Genomic DNA, 14496 nt, shown 5'->3' on the forward strand with positions numbered 1-14496 from the left:
TTACTGTATTTTAATATTATGAAATTTTGCTAGGAGGAGAGTATTCATTAAAACACAATTACCAAAATGTGGCATTGTTGTATACATGTTTTAACAAAATTAGCCAAGCAAGGATGATAATAAGCTGACAAACTACGAAATATGAATCTAATGGAATAACATCAGTCACTAGAACAATCTGGCACTGGGGTTTAGAAAATTTCTATTTAGTAGTTACTGAAAGAGGTATTCTGCATCTTTGAAATACAGAAAGAGAGGAAATAAAAGGATTAATTACCTCCACAAGTTAGATCTAAAAATTCCAGCCCTCTGAAGAGCAAAAAGTTTTGAGGAGTAGTTACTTGCTGTCTGCTGTTCTAAAATACAGTCCAATTACTGACCACATATGAAGGAGGCTGACAGTGGCAAAGGACAGATGACAGTTTTCAGATGATACAGCTGAACAGTTTCTGCTCCAACATGTTATACTTATGTGAGGATCCAGAAGCAATGGGTGAACTTCAATGATATTGAGGCCCAATTCTTCACACAGGCCCAACCCATTTGCTTTGTATGACAGGTAGATAACTCTTTCTTGGTGAAATTTATATCTTAAAATTGCTACAAAAGGCTCACAGTAAAATGAACCCTATAGAGTATTCTTTTGCAAACTATTATCAAGTAAAATGGAGAACCGTATTTGCCTATTTGATTCAGAATGTCTTTCTTTGAGATTTTATTAAGCTGGTGTGCAACTATTTTATCTAATGAGCTGGGTATTTTGATAGTCTCTAGGCCCACCAAACATATGGCAGGTTAGTGATCCTTCCAAATAGGGGCAACCAGGGAGAGAAGACTAGAGAGAAATGAGTCCTGGGGTAATTCCTTTGGCAAACCATGAATGCTGTTTTCAGCAGTGTCTGAGTGCATTTTTGATCTGAAGAGGCGATAGCATTTTTCAAAAAGTTTTCTGTGGTCATGAGACTAATCCTGGAACCTAAAAGTCATTTTCAGCTTGACCACGCCACCACACTTTCCACAAAGCCACATCTCGTCTGAGTTCCTGGCCTTGGTCAGAGTTCTGAAAGCAGCCACAAATGTGTAGTCTCCGAGTGGGCACTTGTTTGTAAGTATTTATTTTCCGGAGCCCACTCAGGAGTCGAGAGAAGCTATAGGCTGTTAGAGAGGACGGAACAATGAGTCAAAACAACGCCTCCCCACTTTTACACTAATGCATGGGGGAAATCCCCGGAACGCTAGCATTTGATTATGAATGGAGATTGCTTGGGGGGTGAGAGGGCTGGTGTTGAAAGGCCAGCAAAGAAAACCTGGGAGATCCTAGCTTGGTCAAAGCACTGGATAACTTTTGAACTCCCACCAAGTAAATCTTTCATCAACGATTTCTGCAGCAAAAATATTGTTGAAAAGTATTTATTTACACTATAGTCATAAACCATCCATTATCTGAATTTCGGTTAGTGGTTTTGCGTTAGAATAAATCATTTCTATTTCCACAACTATTAAGAGCTAATAACCAAACAAGTCAGCTCCAGTAATATTTACATTCTTATCTGCAATTCAACTACAAAGGTAACACTTTTAAGTCACAAAACAGAGCATACAAAAATATACTTTCTAAAAAAAAAAATCCAAATATTAATAGGCAGAAATATACAGCCATACTAAACCCAGGGAGTGATTTTTTTTTCCATAGTAAGGCAACCCATTTACATGCAGACCCTTTAACATTGTCTACATCACACAAGGCACCAAGGACACTTCCAACACAACTGCATGCATCCTAGTTTCAGAGAATATATGTACATCCCCTTTAAATAAGTTAATCTCTGACTCATTTCAGGAGATCATAAATGCTTTTTTTCCCGAAGGTTCAGAACTTGGAGAACAGTGCACATCAAAAATACACAAAATCTGAGTGGATATACACTGAAAAAATAGTCTTTACACTTCTCAAACAACTCAAAAAGGAGCAGATATTGCTATGTCCCTCCCATCACATTGCACTTACGTTCTCTGAGTTTATAATACATATTGCTTAAAGGGTTGGAACGACTAGATAAGCTTTGATTCACTGTTCTAGGGCCACAGAATGCAGCATAAAGGCCATGCTTCATTCACTGTACAGCATCCCCAAATCAGTCCCAAGCCATAAAGTGCACATCAGCTTTGCTTCTTTTTGCTGCCCCCACCTGAAGGGATCAGCATCTCCCAACCTACTATTGTAGAAAAAGTCTCAAATCAACTCTGACATCCAGAGTCAAACCTGTAATGGGACAAGATATGAGAGAAGGGAAGCAAAACCTAGTCAAACAACCCTTTAAAGCAGGGTCAGGCCTCAGCCCTCTAGGCCAGGGACCCCACCCAACACCCTTCTGCACCTCCCCATTATCTTAGGGTGATAGTCAACCCACCTAAGAGACACTAAAGTGGGCTAAGTTTTAGGAAGGACCGGTTTCTAAGTGAAAAGGGGGCAGTGCTGGGCTCCACCAAGGCCCTTCGCCCAGGAAGGGAGAGGGGGGCAGGAAAGGGTGGTAGTGTTTGTTGTGCAGTTGAAGTGGACCAGTGGACGAAGGGCCTCCGGGGCCTCAAGGAGCTGGTGTGTCGGCCTGAGTCTCATTCAAGGTGTCCGGGTCCGAGAGGAGCAAGGGGCGAGGGACCCGCCGCCGATAGTGCCACTGTTGCTGCTGCACAGGGCCCCCCCAGCCTGCGTGCCTCCAGTGCAAGAGGCTGCGGAGGCAGCTGGCACGGATGAGGAAGGCGCACTGCTTTTGCGCTCCTTCTGTCTCAGGTGGATCTTGGTGTGGCGCTTCCTCTCGTCACTCCGGGCGAACTTGCGGCCGCAGTAGTCACAGGCAAAGGGCTTCTCGCCAGTGTGGGTGCGGATGTGGGTAGTGAGATGGTCACTGCGGCTGAAGTTGCGCATGCAAATCCGACACTGGAAGGGTTTGTGTCCCGTGTGGATGCGGATGTGTCTGGTCAGCTCATCAGAGCGGGAGAAGCGCCGGTCACAGCCTTCTGCTGGGCACGGGTAGGGCCTCTCATGCACTGGGGTCTTGCTAGGCCTGTTGGGGTACTTGCGAGGCCTCAGAATGGGCCGCAGCGGCAGGTGGTGCGGGTTATAGGCGGCGGCAGCGGCTGCTGCTGAGCTGCTGCCAGGCAGCCGGGGTCCCTCACTGCCTCCACTGGCCCCTGGCCCCGCGGCCCCAGCACTGGGACCCGCCAGGGTAAAGTTGCGAATGGTGGAGAGCGGAGTGAGTGGAGGAGGGACTCGCAAGGAGTCCAGGGGGCAGGGAAAGGGTTTGCGGTCTGGGCCAGCTGTACCATGTAGGTCTCTCTGGCACTGTGATGGGAAGAATCCAGGATAGTCCGGGATCATGGGAAAGAGACCCGGGTCCGTGGCTGGCTTAGGGGAGGGGTAGGAAGGAGGCGGTGGGTAGGCCAGGGAGGAGGATGTGGAGGTGGTGGCTGCTGACAGGAATGCCGAGGGGTCCTGGTAGAGGTCTCCTGCGCAGCCAGAATAAGGAGGAGGTGGTGGCGGTGGAGAGTAGAGATGGTCCAGGTCAGGCTGGGTCTGAGACATGGTGCACACACCCAGGGGTCCTGTGGCCAGTGGGTTGGGGGAGGCAGAGGTGACGCTGGACGAGGCTGTGGTCGAAGCTGGGGAGGTAACCCCTTGCAGGATGCCTGCACTCACAATATTAATGATGCCTTCTGGGTAGCAGCTGGCACCAGGGTACTGGGGGTCAATGGAGAACTTGCCCATGTACGTGAAGGTCTGGTTTCTAGGTGCAGAGACAGGAGCAAAGCTGCTGGGATATGGGAGATCCAAGGACCTCTTCTCTCCAGTCATGTCAATGTTGATCATGCCATCTGGGGAGGGAAAAGAAAGAATGGAGGTGGAGCAATGAGAATGCAGCCAAGAATCCCTTCTCACCCACTCTCACACAGGTCCATTCCCAAAGCCCAGGATTCTAGCATAGTAGAGCTGGGGCAGAGCCCAACAGGTGGAAAAATTGAAGCCTAGGGGACAGTAAGAAGAGGGTAGCCCAGGATCCCACTGTGGCAGCCAATGACAGTCTGGGACTCAAACTACCTCCAGAAAAGCAGGATGAACTACTCCCAACCCCCCCACACAACCATCTGTGGCTCTCCTCCCCAATAAAAACACCCAATAATAGCAACAACAATATTAAAAATTCCCCATCTGCCTGGAACTTCTCTGCCTCTCCTTTGCCTGGGGGTCCCACGGCTGGGGCTCCAGGGCAGACCCTAACCAGAAGACTGATCCCAGCCAGTGCCGCCCGAGAGGGGAGCCTGAGAAAGAGATCAGAGATTTCCTGGATGCTCCCCATCCCCGGCGCTTCCGTCCCTCCCTCTCCCGCTGCGCTACAGCTGACGGCTGCTGGAGGGTATGGGGCTCTGCAGTGGAAGGAATCTATAGGTTTCCTTTCCCTTCCAACCTTCCCGGCCATGCCCAACACCCGCACGCCCTAGCCCGAGGCCGGTGGCGGAGCTTCGAGGAAGGAGCGGGGGCCGCAGGAGACCACTTTCCACTGCATCGCCAAGGAAACCAGCGGCTCCGGTGCCCCCGCGGGCCTCCTTCGCCACCGGGGGGCTGCTTCCCGCCGTTGCCCGCCCTCCACCTCCTCCTTCCCGCCTCGCCAACCCCCTCAACTTGGCGGGCGGCGCGCAGGTGGGGGCGCTCCTTCTGGCCGCACCCGGAACGCGCTCGGAGATTTTCCCCGGGTCGGCTCTGCCCGGGAGGGAGCGGCGGACGCTTTCCTCTGGCGCTTCGCCGCCGCTCGGCTCTCCAGCTCTCCTCCGGAGCCCCGAACTTTCCCGTCACTTTGTCCCTGCCCCGGGAGAGGAAAGGCCGAGGTTCCGCCGGCCCAAGGGCCAGCACAAGCCTGGCGGGGCACCTCTTCTACTCTTATCCCTGCGCCCGCAGGGGGCTGGGCGCGCCGCGGCGCACGCCCGCCCGCTCGCTGACGACCTGGTGCATCTGCCCGCGCGCCCAGCTCCAGCGATCTGGTCCTTGCTCCCGCGGGCTCCTCCTGCATCCCGTTCAGTCAACACCATCCACCTCGCACCCAACCCTCTCCTCCAAGTCCTGCACACGCACCGTACCCCACCCACCACTTTCGAGCCGCTTGGGTCCCGGCCCGCGAAGGGGACATGGGGCTTACCTCCGGCCACTCCGTTCATCTGATCAAAGGGGCCTCCCAGTTCGGCATTGGGGAAGATGGTCACCGACGTGGCGGCGAGGTCCTCCACCGGGTAGATGTTGTCAGACAGCTGGTGCACAAAACCACTGAGAGTTACTGGGATTTTGTCTACGGCCTTGGCGGTCATCATTTGCTCCTCGCACAACCTGGAGACCCAACTCCCTCTCTACCTGGAGTGTCAGAGAAGCCGTTTTGGAGAGGGATTGGACTGAGTCTAAGTTGGTACCTCCTTTTGCCCTCCACACTTAAAAGCAACCACAAAAAAAAAAAAAAATCCAACAGAAATAAAACTAGCAAAACAAGTTGCTGTTTTTCTAAGAAGAAAAATGACTATTTGCCACTGACTCTTCTCCTGTGTTCCGGCTGGGAAGCCAGGAGTTGCTGGTGTAGTGTTATTATAACAGTCAGTGTGTCCCCTCGCCGAGCTATTAATCAATTGCTGCTCTCTCGGTTAGACGGAAAGTGTTGCTGTAAGTATTTATGGGCAGGTTCTCAATGCCCGTGACGTCGCTGCCCATATATGGACTGAGGAACAGGGCTGGGCCAGGCGGCTTCTTGCCGTCACATGGCCGATTTGCATACGGTCTCGGCAGCGCGGACTCCGCCGGGCTCGCGACTCCCGGCTCTCAGACCGCGGGGAATCGCGGGGGTCTAGGACGCGCAGGCCGAGCCGCAGTCCGGTCCAGGGCGCCGAGCCTAGCGGGGAGCCGGCGCCCCGCGAGTCCGGCTCAGGCCACGGGAGAAGAGCGTGCGGGTCCTAGCTGCGGCGCTGCCTCCCGGAGCGGGGAGGAATTCCGGTTCTCCGAGGCTTTCCAAAAAAGGCGAAGATCCGGTGCCGGCGGCTCCGCCTCCCCAGCCCTTGTTTGGGAGCCATTCCGGAAAATTAAACTTCGGAAAGAAACCGAGCGGAGCCGAGACACTACAGTCAAACCCCTACTCACTTTCTTGGCAACTCAAAACCGCAAGCAAAAGGAGGCAGCGAAGAAAAAAAAAAAAAAGCTGCATGCATTCACGGAAGCTGACTGCTTTTTTCTGAATTACTTGGTGGAAAGAAGTGGCTGGTGATAAGAGTGAATGCGGTATTGCTTTTTTGGAAAGTCTGTTCTATTTATACAGGAGCGAAAACGGAACAGGTTTGGGGTTGTTTGTTTGTTTAAGTATTTCGGGCACCTTGGGGGCTGGTGGGGGTAGACCCTAGGAAGAACAGAATAACTGCGGCGAGCTTCGAGAGAAATCCTCAGCCGGAGACACCCCCCTTCCTCTGCCCGCGCGCTCCCCACCCCCCTTCAGCTGCTGCGCGGAGCGGGCGCCCTTCCCGGCGCGTCTGGGCGGTCGGCTGTGTGGGGGCGTCCAGATGGAGGCTTGGACACTCACCCTGCCCCGCCACGCACGCACACACACACACACTGCTACACTCACACACGCTCCACTTCCGCTACACACACTCCCGCCCCCGCTGCCTTCTTCACACACCCACTCGCACACCTTACGCTACACACCTCCCTGTTGACAGCGCGCCGGGGCGCCCGCCCCGCCGAGCGGGCGCTGGGCTTTGCCGGACAGGATGCTCTGCCAAGACACCCCACCTCACCTTCTCCGGCCGTATGGCCGCCACCGCGGCCCCCGACCCCCGAAAGCCTACACTCTCGGGAAGTGCGCCCTGCCCTCACCCGAGCCCTACTCCACAACACGCACATTTGGAAGAATCTTCTTGCTTTGCCTCGCCAAGAGCCACCTCGGTAAGCTCAGCGAGGTCCTGAGGGACAGCAAACAGCGTCGCTAATGCCAATTTCAGGCCGCCATGACCCCACACGCGTTTCCCTTTTCGAGTAAAAACAAAAAAACAAACAAAAAACACTGACCCCGATGGAAACCTTTCTGGTTAGTTCTCAAAGCAATTTTTTAAAACTTTTCAGAGGTCCAGACAGCGGTGGGTTCTGGCTCGCTGCACGCACCGCTCCTGCCTCCCGGTCCATAGCCGGAGCGCTCCGGGCTTGGCCCGGGCTCCGCGGGAGGCTGGTCCCAGGTGCCCGAGCCGGCGCACCGCCTCCTGCCTGGCTCTCTGTACCGCCCAAAGCCACCACGACCTGGGATGGAGAGCGCGGGCAGCCTCTAGGGCCTGGCCCGGCCCGGCCCTTTCCCGCCCCCGGCCCGGGACTGCCGCAGCCTCGTGGGGGCCCGCGCGGGCGAGAGCCACGACGCCACGCCGTGGAGGAAGCGCGGCGCTGCAGGCGGCTCTCCCGCCGCCGCTCACCTGCCGCGGCCGCCGCCGCCGCAGCCGGCCCGCTCTCACCCGGCCCCGCGCGCGGCCGTCAGGGTCCGGGGGCGACTGGGAGCGGGCTCTGCTTCTCCACCCAAGGGTCCCGTTTCCCCCTGCCCGCCGTGAAATCTTCTCCGGCGGCCGGCCACCTTCCGGACTTCAAACGCCCAGTAAAATTTTGGGAAAGTTTGTCACTCTCACTGTGCGCTCTTTTCCAATTGGAGATAAAAATAAAAAGAGAAAGAAAGAAAATCGCGGCGAGGTTGGCGCCCTTGTAGATACCCCACCCTCGGCATAAGCGTGCAAAGTCCCATTTCGTAAAAAAGAAAAAGAAAGAAAGCTGCGCTCTTACCACGTGCGCCAGCCCGCTCCGCCTGCGCTCGGGCCGGTCCCGCGGCCCCCGCGCTGACCACCGGCAAGACGACGCCTCGGAGGGGAGCCCGACTCGCATCTCCAGCCTTGAATCCGAAAGGGGGGGGGGGGGGAGCCAAATTATGCAAATGTAGTTCCTGGCAGCGGGACTCGGGTTACGGCCCCCGCCGGCCTCCGAGGTGAGGCACCCACACGCAGCAGGCGCGGGCGCGGCAACTGCTAGAGCTTCGCTCCTCTCCACGCACATGGGCGGGCGGGCGGGCGGGCTAGTCTTCGGGGCCGCCCCGCAGCGGGCGCTGCTGCCAACCCTGCCCGCGGTCACCTCGCGCCGCCCGGAGGGGGAGCTCCTGGACGCCCGAGTGCAGGCAGAGCTGTGCGCGGAGGGCACGACTCAGGCTGGGGACTGCCCGCGCGTAGGGGAGCTTTGCGGTCCTCGGCTGCTACGTTCCCGAAGGAGGAGGCTGACTTTGGGGAAGGGGGCCCCACCGAGGAGAGGTGGGCTTGCCTGGCCCGTCTGGCAAGCACTTTACAGTAAGTGGGAGTGACTGACCCTCTGGAATTATTCGCAGCTTTCTAACAACTCACACCCCACTTCCGAGCTGGGTGTCAGGGCCGCGGTGGGCCTGGGGTTGACTGGGGCAGGGCAACCAATAATCGCAGCGAGGCTGGGCGGGCTCCCGGGAGGGTGCCTGGGGCCAGTCCTGGGATGCCGTCCCTGAACCGCTGCTGGAAACCGGTCAGTAGATACTTCCTGTAACCACCTTCTTCTTTTTCTTCTTTTTAAAAGAGTAATAAGGGAACGAAGTCTAGGTACATTCACTTCAAGCCAGCCACTCTGCGGTAGGTAATAAGAAAGCTAACGTGACTTGCCTAAAGTGATGAGTGGTGGAATCCAAACTTGAAACCGGATCTTCTGACTCCAAGTACAGTGCTCTTGGTCGCTACATCATTCTCTCAGGAAAAGCCCGTTCCGGAAGGGGAACAACTCTTTGAGGATTGAAAGCCTGGTTCCGCCCACTAGAGCAGAAACAGGTCACCTTCGCCAACTTCATCTCTTTTCTTTGGCATTTCTGAGGAGAGGAAAGCTGAGGTCAGGGCTTTCAAGGGGCAAGGGCTGCACGACTGTCAGGGACACACACCCCTCCCCGGGGTGAAGGCAGAATTTGAATTCTTGGGCTCTCCAGACTGTGTTATGGATGGAGTAACTGGGTTGGCACAAAGCCAGCATACTAATAGGCCCTGTAATAGGAGAAGTCAACCCCACAGTATCCTTCCTGGAGGGAGTCAGTGAGAAAACAAGGAGGTAGAGACAATAAAAACTCCGAAGGTGTTTACAGAGTTCTGTACTGGGCTGGGGAGGAGAGTGAGGGAGGAAGGGGGAATGTGGCAGTTGAATACAGAGATGTACCATGGTCTCTACTTTTAGGCACTTGAACTTATTCTGATCAAAAAACTGAAAGAGCCAACCCTTGCAAATGCACTGATCCTTAAGTTTCCAAACACAAACAAAAACAAAAAACCCTGAACAAACAAATGCCTTTCTTGAAAACAGAGTTGTCAAAATGCCCAAGTAAACGGGACACTCCAAGATGAGTCAGGGTTATTAATACCAGTTTCTGATTTGCTTTGTCCTGAGTTCCAAACCCAAAAAGTAAAAGAGAAAGGAAAGAGAGGAACATTTAGTAGACTTGCCCCTGCGAGGGGGGGATTAGATGGGAGCAAGGGTGACAGCTTGAGGCTTCTGGCCAGCCCTGAGACTCTTCTGTTCATGGCTTCCAGCTTTTTCCCCATGATGTGGACTGAGAATCAAAATCAGCCATAAGGCATATCACAAATAATGTGTTAAGATTTGAATTTTGGTTTATTAAGAAACATGTGTAACATCAGTAGAGGTTATTCCTATTGTGATGTCGTTTTAATTCACTTCCATTCTGATACTGCTCTGGAGTGGGAAACAGAGTGTCAGAATTGCCCGGAACTGTGGACACACAGGACATTATGGATCCGAACTCGAATGGCATAGGGCATGTGCATCTCAATGAAAATCAGGCTAATGGCAACTCTGCCATCCAGCCACGCCTTTCTTAAAGGTGCCCCTGTGTGCTGAGCAAACTGATAAATGGTTCTCTACATTCAGCATCTCACTGGGCATCTGGTAATCTCAGAGTTTATAAACCAAGCCCAGATTATGTCAATCAGAGCTGTTGTGAAGCCTGACAGAAGCATTGCTTCACACCAGTCCAGTGTGCAACCGAAATTGTGTTCTGTTGGCACAAATAACCTGGAGAGGAGGAAATAAGACCCCTATGATTTTATTTTGTAGCAGCGGCCAGCAGCGGCTGCACTGGCTTAAGCAGGGGATGCTCAGTTCATACTAAAGGGTGAGTCAACTTCTTGAACATCTACTATGTATCAAGTGCTATGCCAAATCTTGTGCATACAGTGGTGCCTAAAACCAGGCCTGCTTGCAGTCAATCACACAAATATACAATTGCAAACAATGGCAATATTTGACCCCAATGAAGGAAAAGGACAAAGAACCCAATCGAGTCTGGAAGGTTGAGGAAGGCTTCTCTGAACCAAGGTCTGAAGGATGAGCAATGACTGAGGAAAGGTCAATGGATAGAGCATTCCCAGGAGAAAGAGCAGGTGTGGAAAGGCCCCAAGGTGGGAGGAGCAAAGCATATTTCCGGAATAAAGAAAGTCCAGCGTGGGTGGAAACTTCCAGGCCGCCTTCTATACCTAGTGCAGTGGAACTGAGGGCAGCCAATACAAGCAGACTCCTTGGAAGCCTCTCTTTAACCTCTCAGGGTCTCTCCTTTTTCTCTGCCATTATCTTTTCTGACTAATGACAATGGCATTATAATTTTAACATTTGAGATTTTTTTTTACCACTCAACTTCTGCAAAGGAATGAGAACATGCCAACAAGATTTCAGCAAGAAGAGAGAACATATACAGAAGTGCTTATTGACATCAGTATTATGTTTTAGTGACAGTCTTAATGAAATAACATTCCTTAGTTGTCTATTTCTCAATAAGGAAATGACAAAGTGAATTTTGTCCCACTTAAAATGAATAGACTGGAGAAGTGCAGCCCTTCTAGTAGAAACACATCATGTCAAACCTACTGATCACGATACCATTGCTGGCAAAAAAATAAAAAGTAAATGAATGCATCATTTATCACAATTGTTGAAAACAAGGCACATATCAACCTAGGGTCCAGGTTAATAAGTGATGGTCCGTCAGTCTGGTCACAAAGGCTCGAAGCAAAATCTTCACTCCAAATCACCCTTTTGAATGCCTTTAAATTTTACCTCTTTCAGCTTACACATTTAAATGTATGAAAAACGAAGTTCACTATAACTTGAGAATTCCTGGATTTTTTTATTGTACATCTCTCTAGCCTGCTTACATCACCAGGTTATGGAAAGCAATTTTCTTTTTTCCAAATAACATCAGACTTCCTATAGAAGCTTTGCTTTTATGTTGAAAAAAAGGAGGAAAAGTCATTGCATCCAGTTGTCAGAACATTTGTTTTGCAGCATTTAAACCAAAAAAAAAAAAAAAAGAAAAGAAAAATATCAAACATTTCATATTTCAACTGAATAATCTTGGCAAGAATGGTCACAATTTCTTGTGGTTAAGATTAAGAGCTCTGGAGGCCCAGATGGCCTGGATTCAAACCCTAGGTGCTAGATTTATATCCTAATTCTGACAGTACCTGGATGTGTGTTCTTAGGCAATTTATGTAACTTCTCTGTGCCTCAGTTTCCTCATCTATAAAGTGGACAGAATGATTACATGTATCTCATAGGGTATATTGAAGATTAAACGTAGCAATATATGTAAAGCACATAGCATACTGTTTGGTGCATAGTAAGTATTCATTGTTAGCTTTTAAATTACTACTGTTACTGAACATCTACTGTGTAGATAAACAATGTACCATGTTCTTATAGTTTCATTGCCTTATTCCCCACAATCACCTTGCAAAATAGGGCTGTTTATTCCTATTTCACAGATGAGGGAACTAAGGCTCAGGAAGATACAGAGCTTACCCAAATTCACACAGTTGGGAAGTTACCGAGCCAGAATACAAACTTTATTTTGTCTCTTGCCAAAGCCCACATCCCTCAAATGCATCATGTGATACAGAGAATCTTGCAGCGGATAAAAGCAAAAGAGTAGCTATACTTTCAATACTGATATATGAAGCATTTGTTATATTTATTTCCAAATTCCAGAGTTTCAGCTTCCGAGAATAATGATGTCAGCATTACTGAGGAGTTTCAGGTTAGGTTGTAAGAAGAAAAAGGAATCCAGAGAGCAGCGGCTATTGGCATGCAATTTATAACAAGCTATGCCTTTGTGGAGAATGTCATCTAAACTTTAAAAGCCAAGATCCACATTGATAACCTAATTGAGATAACACCTTTTTTCCCCCAGAAAGATCAAAATGCATAATGATAACACTGTTGTTTTTCCAAGGAGGTTTGGAAGTATGAGGTAGATATTTAAAATTTAGGAAGAATGGGTTAGTGAGTGACTGGCAAAATCTGGTGACGGTGCTCCATAAGAAATAGTCCTAGTCCTCGTATAACCTGTGTATGGGACTTGCCTTGTGCTTTATCTCATGTAGTCTCTAAACTCCCTGAAGGCAGGGACCCCCAAGTGCGCTCCCTGTCTGTATTCCAGCAAGCAGAGTTTCTGGAAAAGAGCCTGCCTGATAAGTCCTCCCAGCAGTGAGAGGAATGAGACCTGGCCCATCTGAGATTTTCATATGCGATCTTGTCAGAGAGCTCCTAATTAACTAATTCTACCCAGCTCGTGGTGTGGTATGTCTAATGATTTCTCCAGGAGATGTTGGACATCGGAGCAAGGGCAAGGACCCCAGAAAACATCCTCTGAAGGGCTTCTTTTCAGCTATGCCCTTTTGGGAAAGTTTAAATCATGAAGTTCCAAGCTGCCACCATCTGTCCTCAGCATAGTGAGTGCCACTGATATGGTGGCACCAGGAGCAAGGATCACTGTGGAGACATCTACCCAGAAGCCCTTTTCAGGCCAGCCTCCCTCCTTCCTGACCCTGCCCTCCCATGGAGGATAATACATGAAGCTGGGGAATGGAGAGGACTCAGGGCAAGGAGCCCCAAGACCCTCCTCGTGGAGGGTGGAACACCATTGCGGTGGACTGACGGCATTATCTTGGGTTGGCGGTTGATGCTAGGAGGAAGCAACAGTGCCTCCTCTAGTGACATCACTCAAGCCCTGGGAGATAGGCTATTCTTTCCCTGTATCTAATGATACTTCTCATCCATATGTCACAAAGATGTAGAGACATCACATCCCCTCATGCTTGCCCAGAATTTTAAATGGCAACCAGAAAGGCCACAGTGTTTGGAAAGAGAGTTTGAGTTTTCACTGTCTTGAGTGAGGAGGGTGGTGAGGGCAAAGGGAAAGGATTCAAGGCAGGGAGAATGCCAGACCCCGATGCTGAGTGCATCACTGTATGGAAAGGCACTAGATTAGGAATCAGGCTCCATGGTGTCTCTTCATCATAATAATATTCTTAATAATAATGATGACTATAAGAGACTCTTAAATACAGAGAACAAACTGAGGGTTGATAGGGGTGGAGGGATGGGGAAAATGGGTGATGGGCATTGAGGAGGGCACTTGTTGGCATGAGCACTGAGTGTTGTATGTAAGTGATAAATCACGGGAATATACTCCCGAAGCCAAGAGTATACTATATACACTGTATGTTAGCTAACTTGACAATAAATTATATTCAAAAAAAAAAAAAAGAAAACCTAAATAAATGGAAGATAGACCAAAAAAAACTAAAAAAAAAAAAAAGACTAATATTTACTGGACATTCAAGGATACCATGCACTCTGCTGACTATGTTGCGTTGTCTCTTAGCTTAGCAGCCACACCATGAAGCAGGTATCATTACTCTTTTCACTTTACAGATGAAGAAACTGAGTCACCAAAACCCAAGCCACAGTTAATTGAGCAGAAGTACCAAGATGTAACCCAAGCAGTCTGACTCCATCCCTTGTCAGCAGGTGCTCTCAGTTCCTACCCTAGCCTGTGTAACTAGACAAGCTACTCAACCTTTCTGAGCCTCAGTTTCCTCATCTTTACAATGGGCCTGAGCATCCCTGCTTTGGCTGCCCTGGGCTGGAATACTGTGGTGAGTCAAAGGGAGAGGATTAAGAACACGTTCTGAAAAGCAGGACATGTACTGCAAATCCATTCACTGTATTCCAGAGCAATTGTGCAAGTTGCTGGGCCTTGAGTGATAGAGGTGAATACAGATTGGGGTAGGATAGGAGGTGACATTTATGATTCCAGGTCAGGTACAAGGCATCAACAATTGAACTGAACTACTACTTGTTCACTTGCTGACCAATAGTGACTCTTCAAAGTGGTCTATTCTCCCACTCCTTCACACTGCAAGGTGGTCCAGATCTGTGTCCTCCTTTTCACTGGAGGATGGGATTGGGGAATATGTCTCCCAGGGGCTCAGGGCCTTTGAGATGAGTGTTTGGCAGATCTGCTTCTCCTGATGCTAAAAAAAAAAAAAAAAAAACAGGCCTAGACACATGGGCACACGACTGCTTGGATCCTA

At 50.4% G+C, this 14496-nt stretch overlaps 1 protein-coding gene across 3 annotated transcripts; it reads right to left on the reverse strand.

Moving 5' to 3' along the window:
- Window positions 1-1394: 1394 nt before the first annotated feature.
- Window positions 1395-8084, reverse strand: EGR2 (early growth response 2). 3 transcript variants are annotated; one of them, XM_025918333.2, is made up of 3 exons: window positions 7838-8084; window positions 5187-5295; window positions 1395-3870 (listed from the first exon to the last, which is right to left on the reverse strand). In XM_025918333.2, the coding sequence occupies exons 1-3, from the start codon at window positions 7934-7936 to the stop codon at window positions 2618-2620; spliced, it is 1461 nt and encodes a 486-aa protein (XP_025774118.1). In that variant the 5' UTR covers window positions 7937-8084; the 3' UTR covers window positions 1395-2617. The 3 variants fall into 3 exon arrangements, with proteins under 3 accessions (XP_025774118.1, XP_086535932.1, XP_086535931.1); XM_086679806.1 differs by lacking the exon at window positions 7838-8084 and adding an exon at window positions 6921-7031; XM_086679805.1 differs by lacking the exon at window positions 7838-8084 and adding an exon at window positions 5396-5900.
- Between the last annotated feature and the right edge of the window lie 6412 nt (window positions 8085-14496).

This window comes from Puma concolor, chromosome D2 (assembly GCF_028749965.1).
Source record: "Puma concolor isolate L17-30 chromosome D2, mPumCon1.1.hap2, whole genome shotgun sequence".
Taxonomy (NCBI): Eukaryota; Metazoa; Chordata; class Mammalia; order Carnivora; family Felidae; genus Puma; species Puma concolor.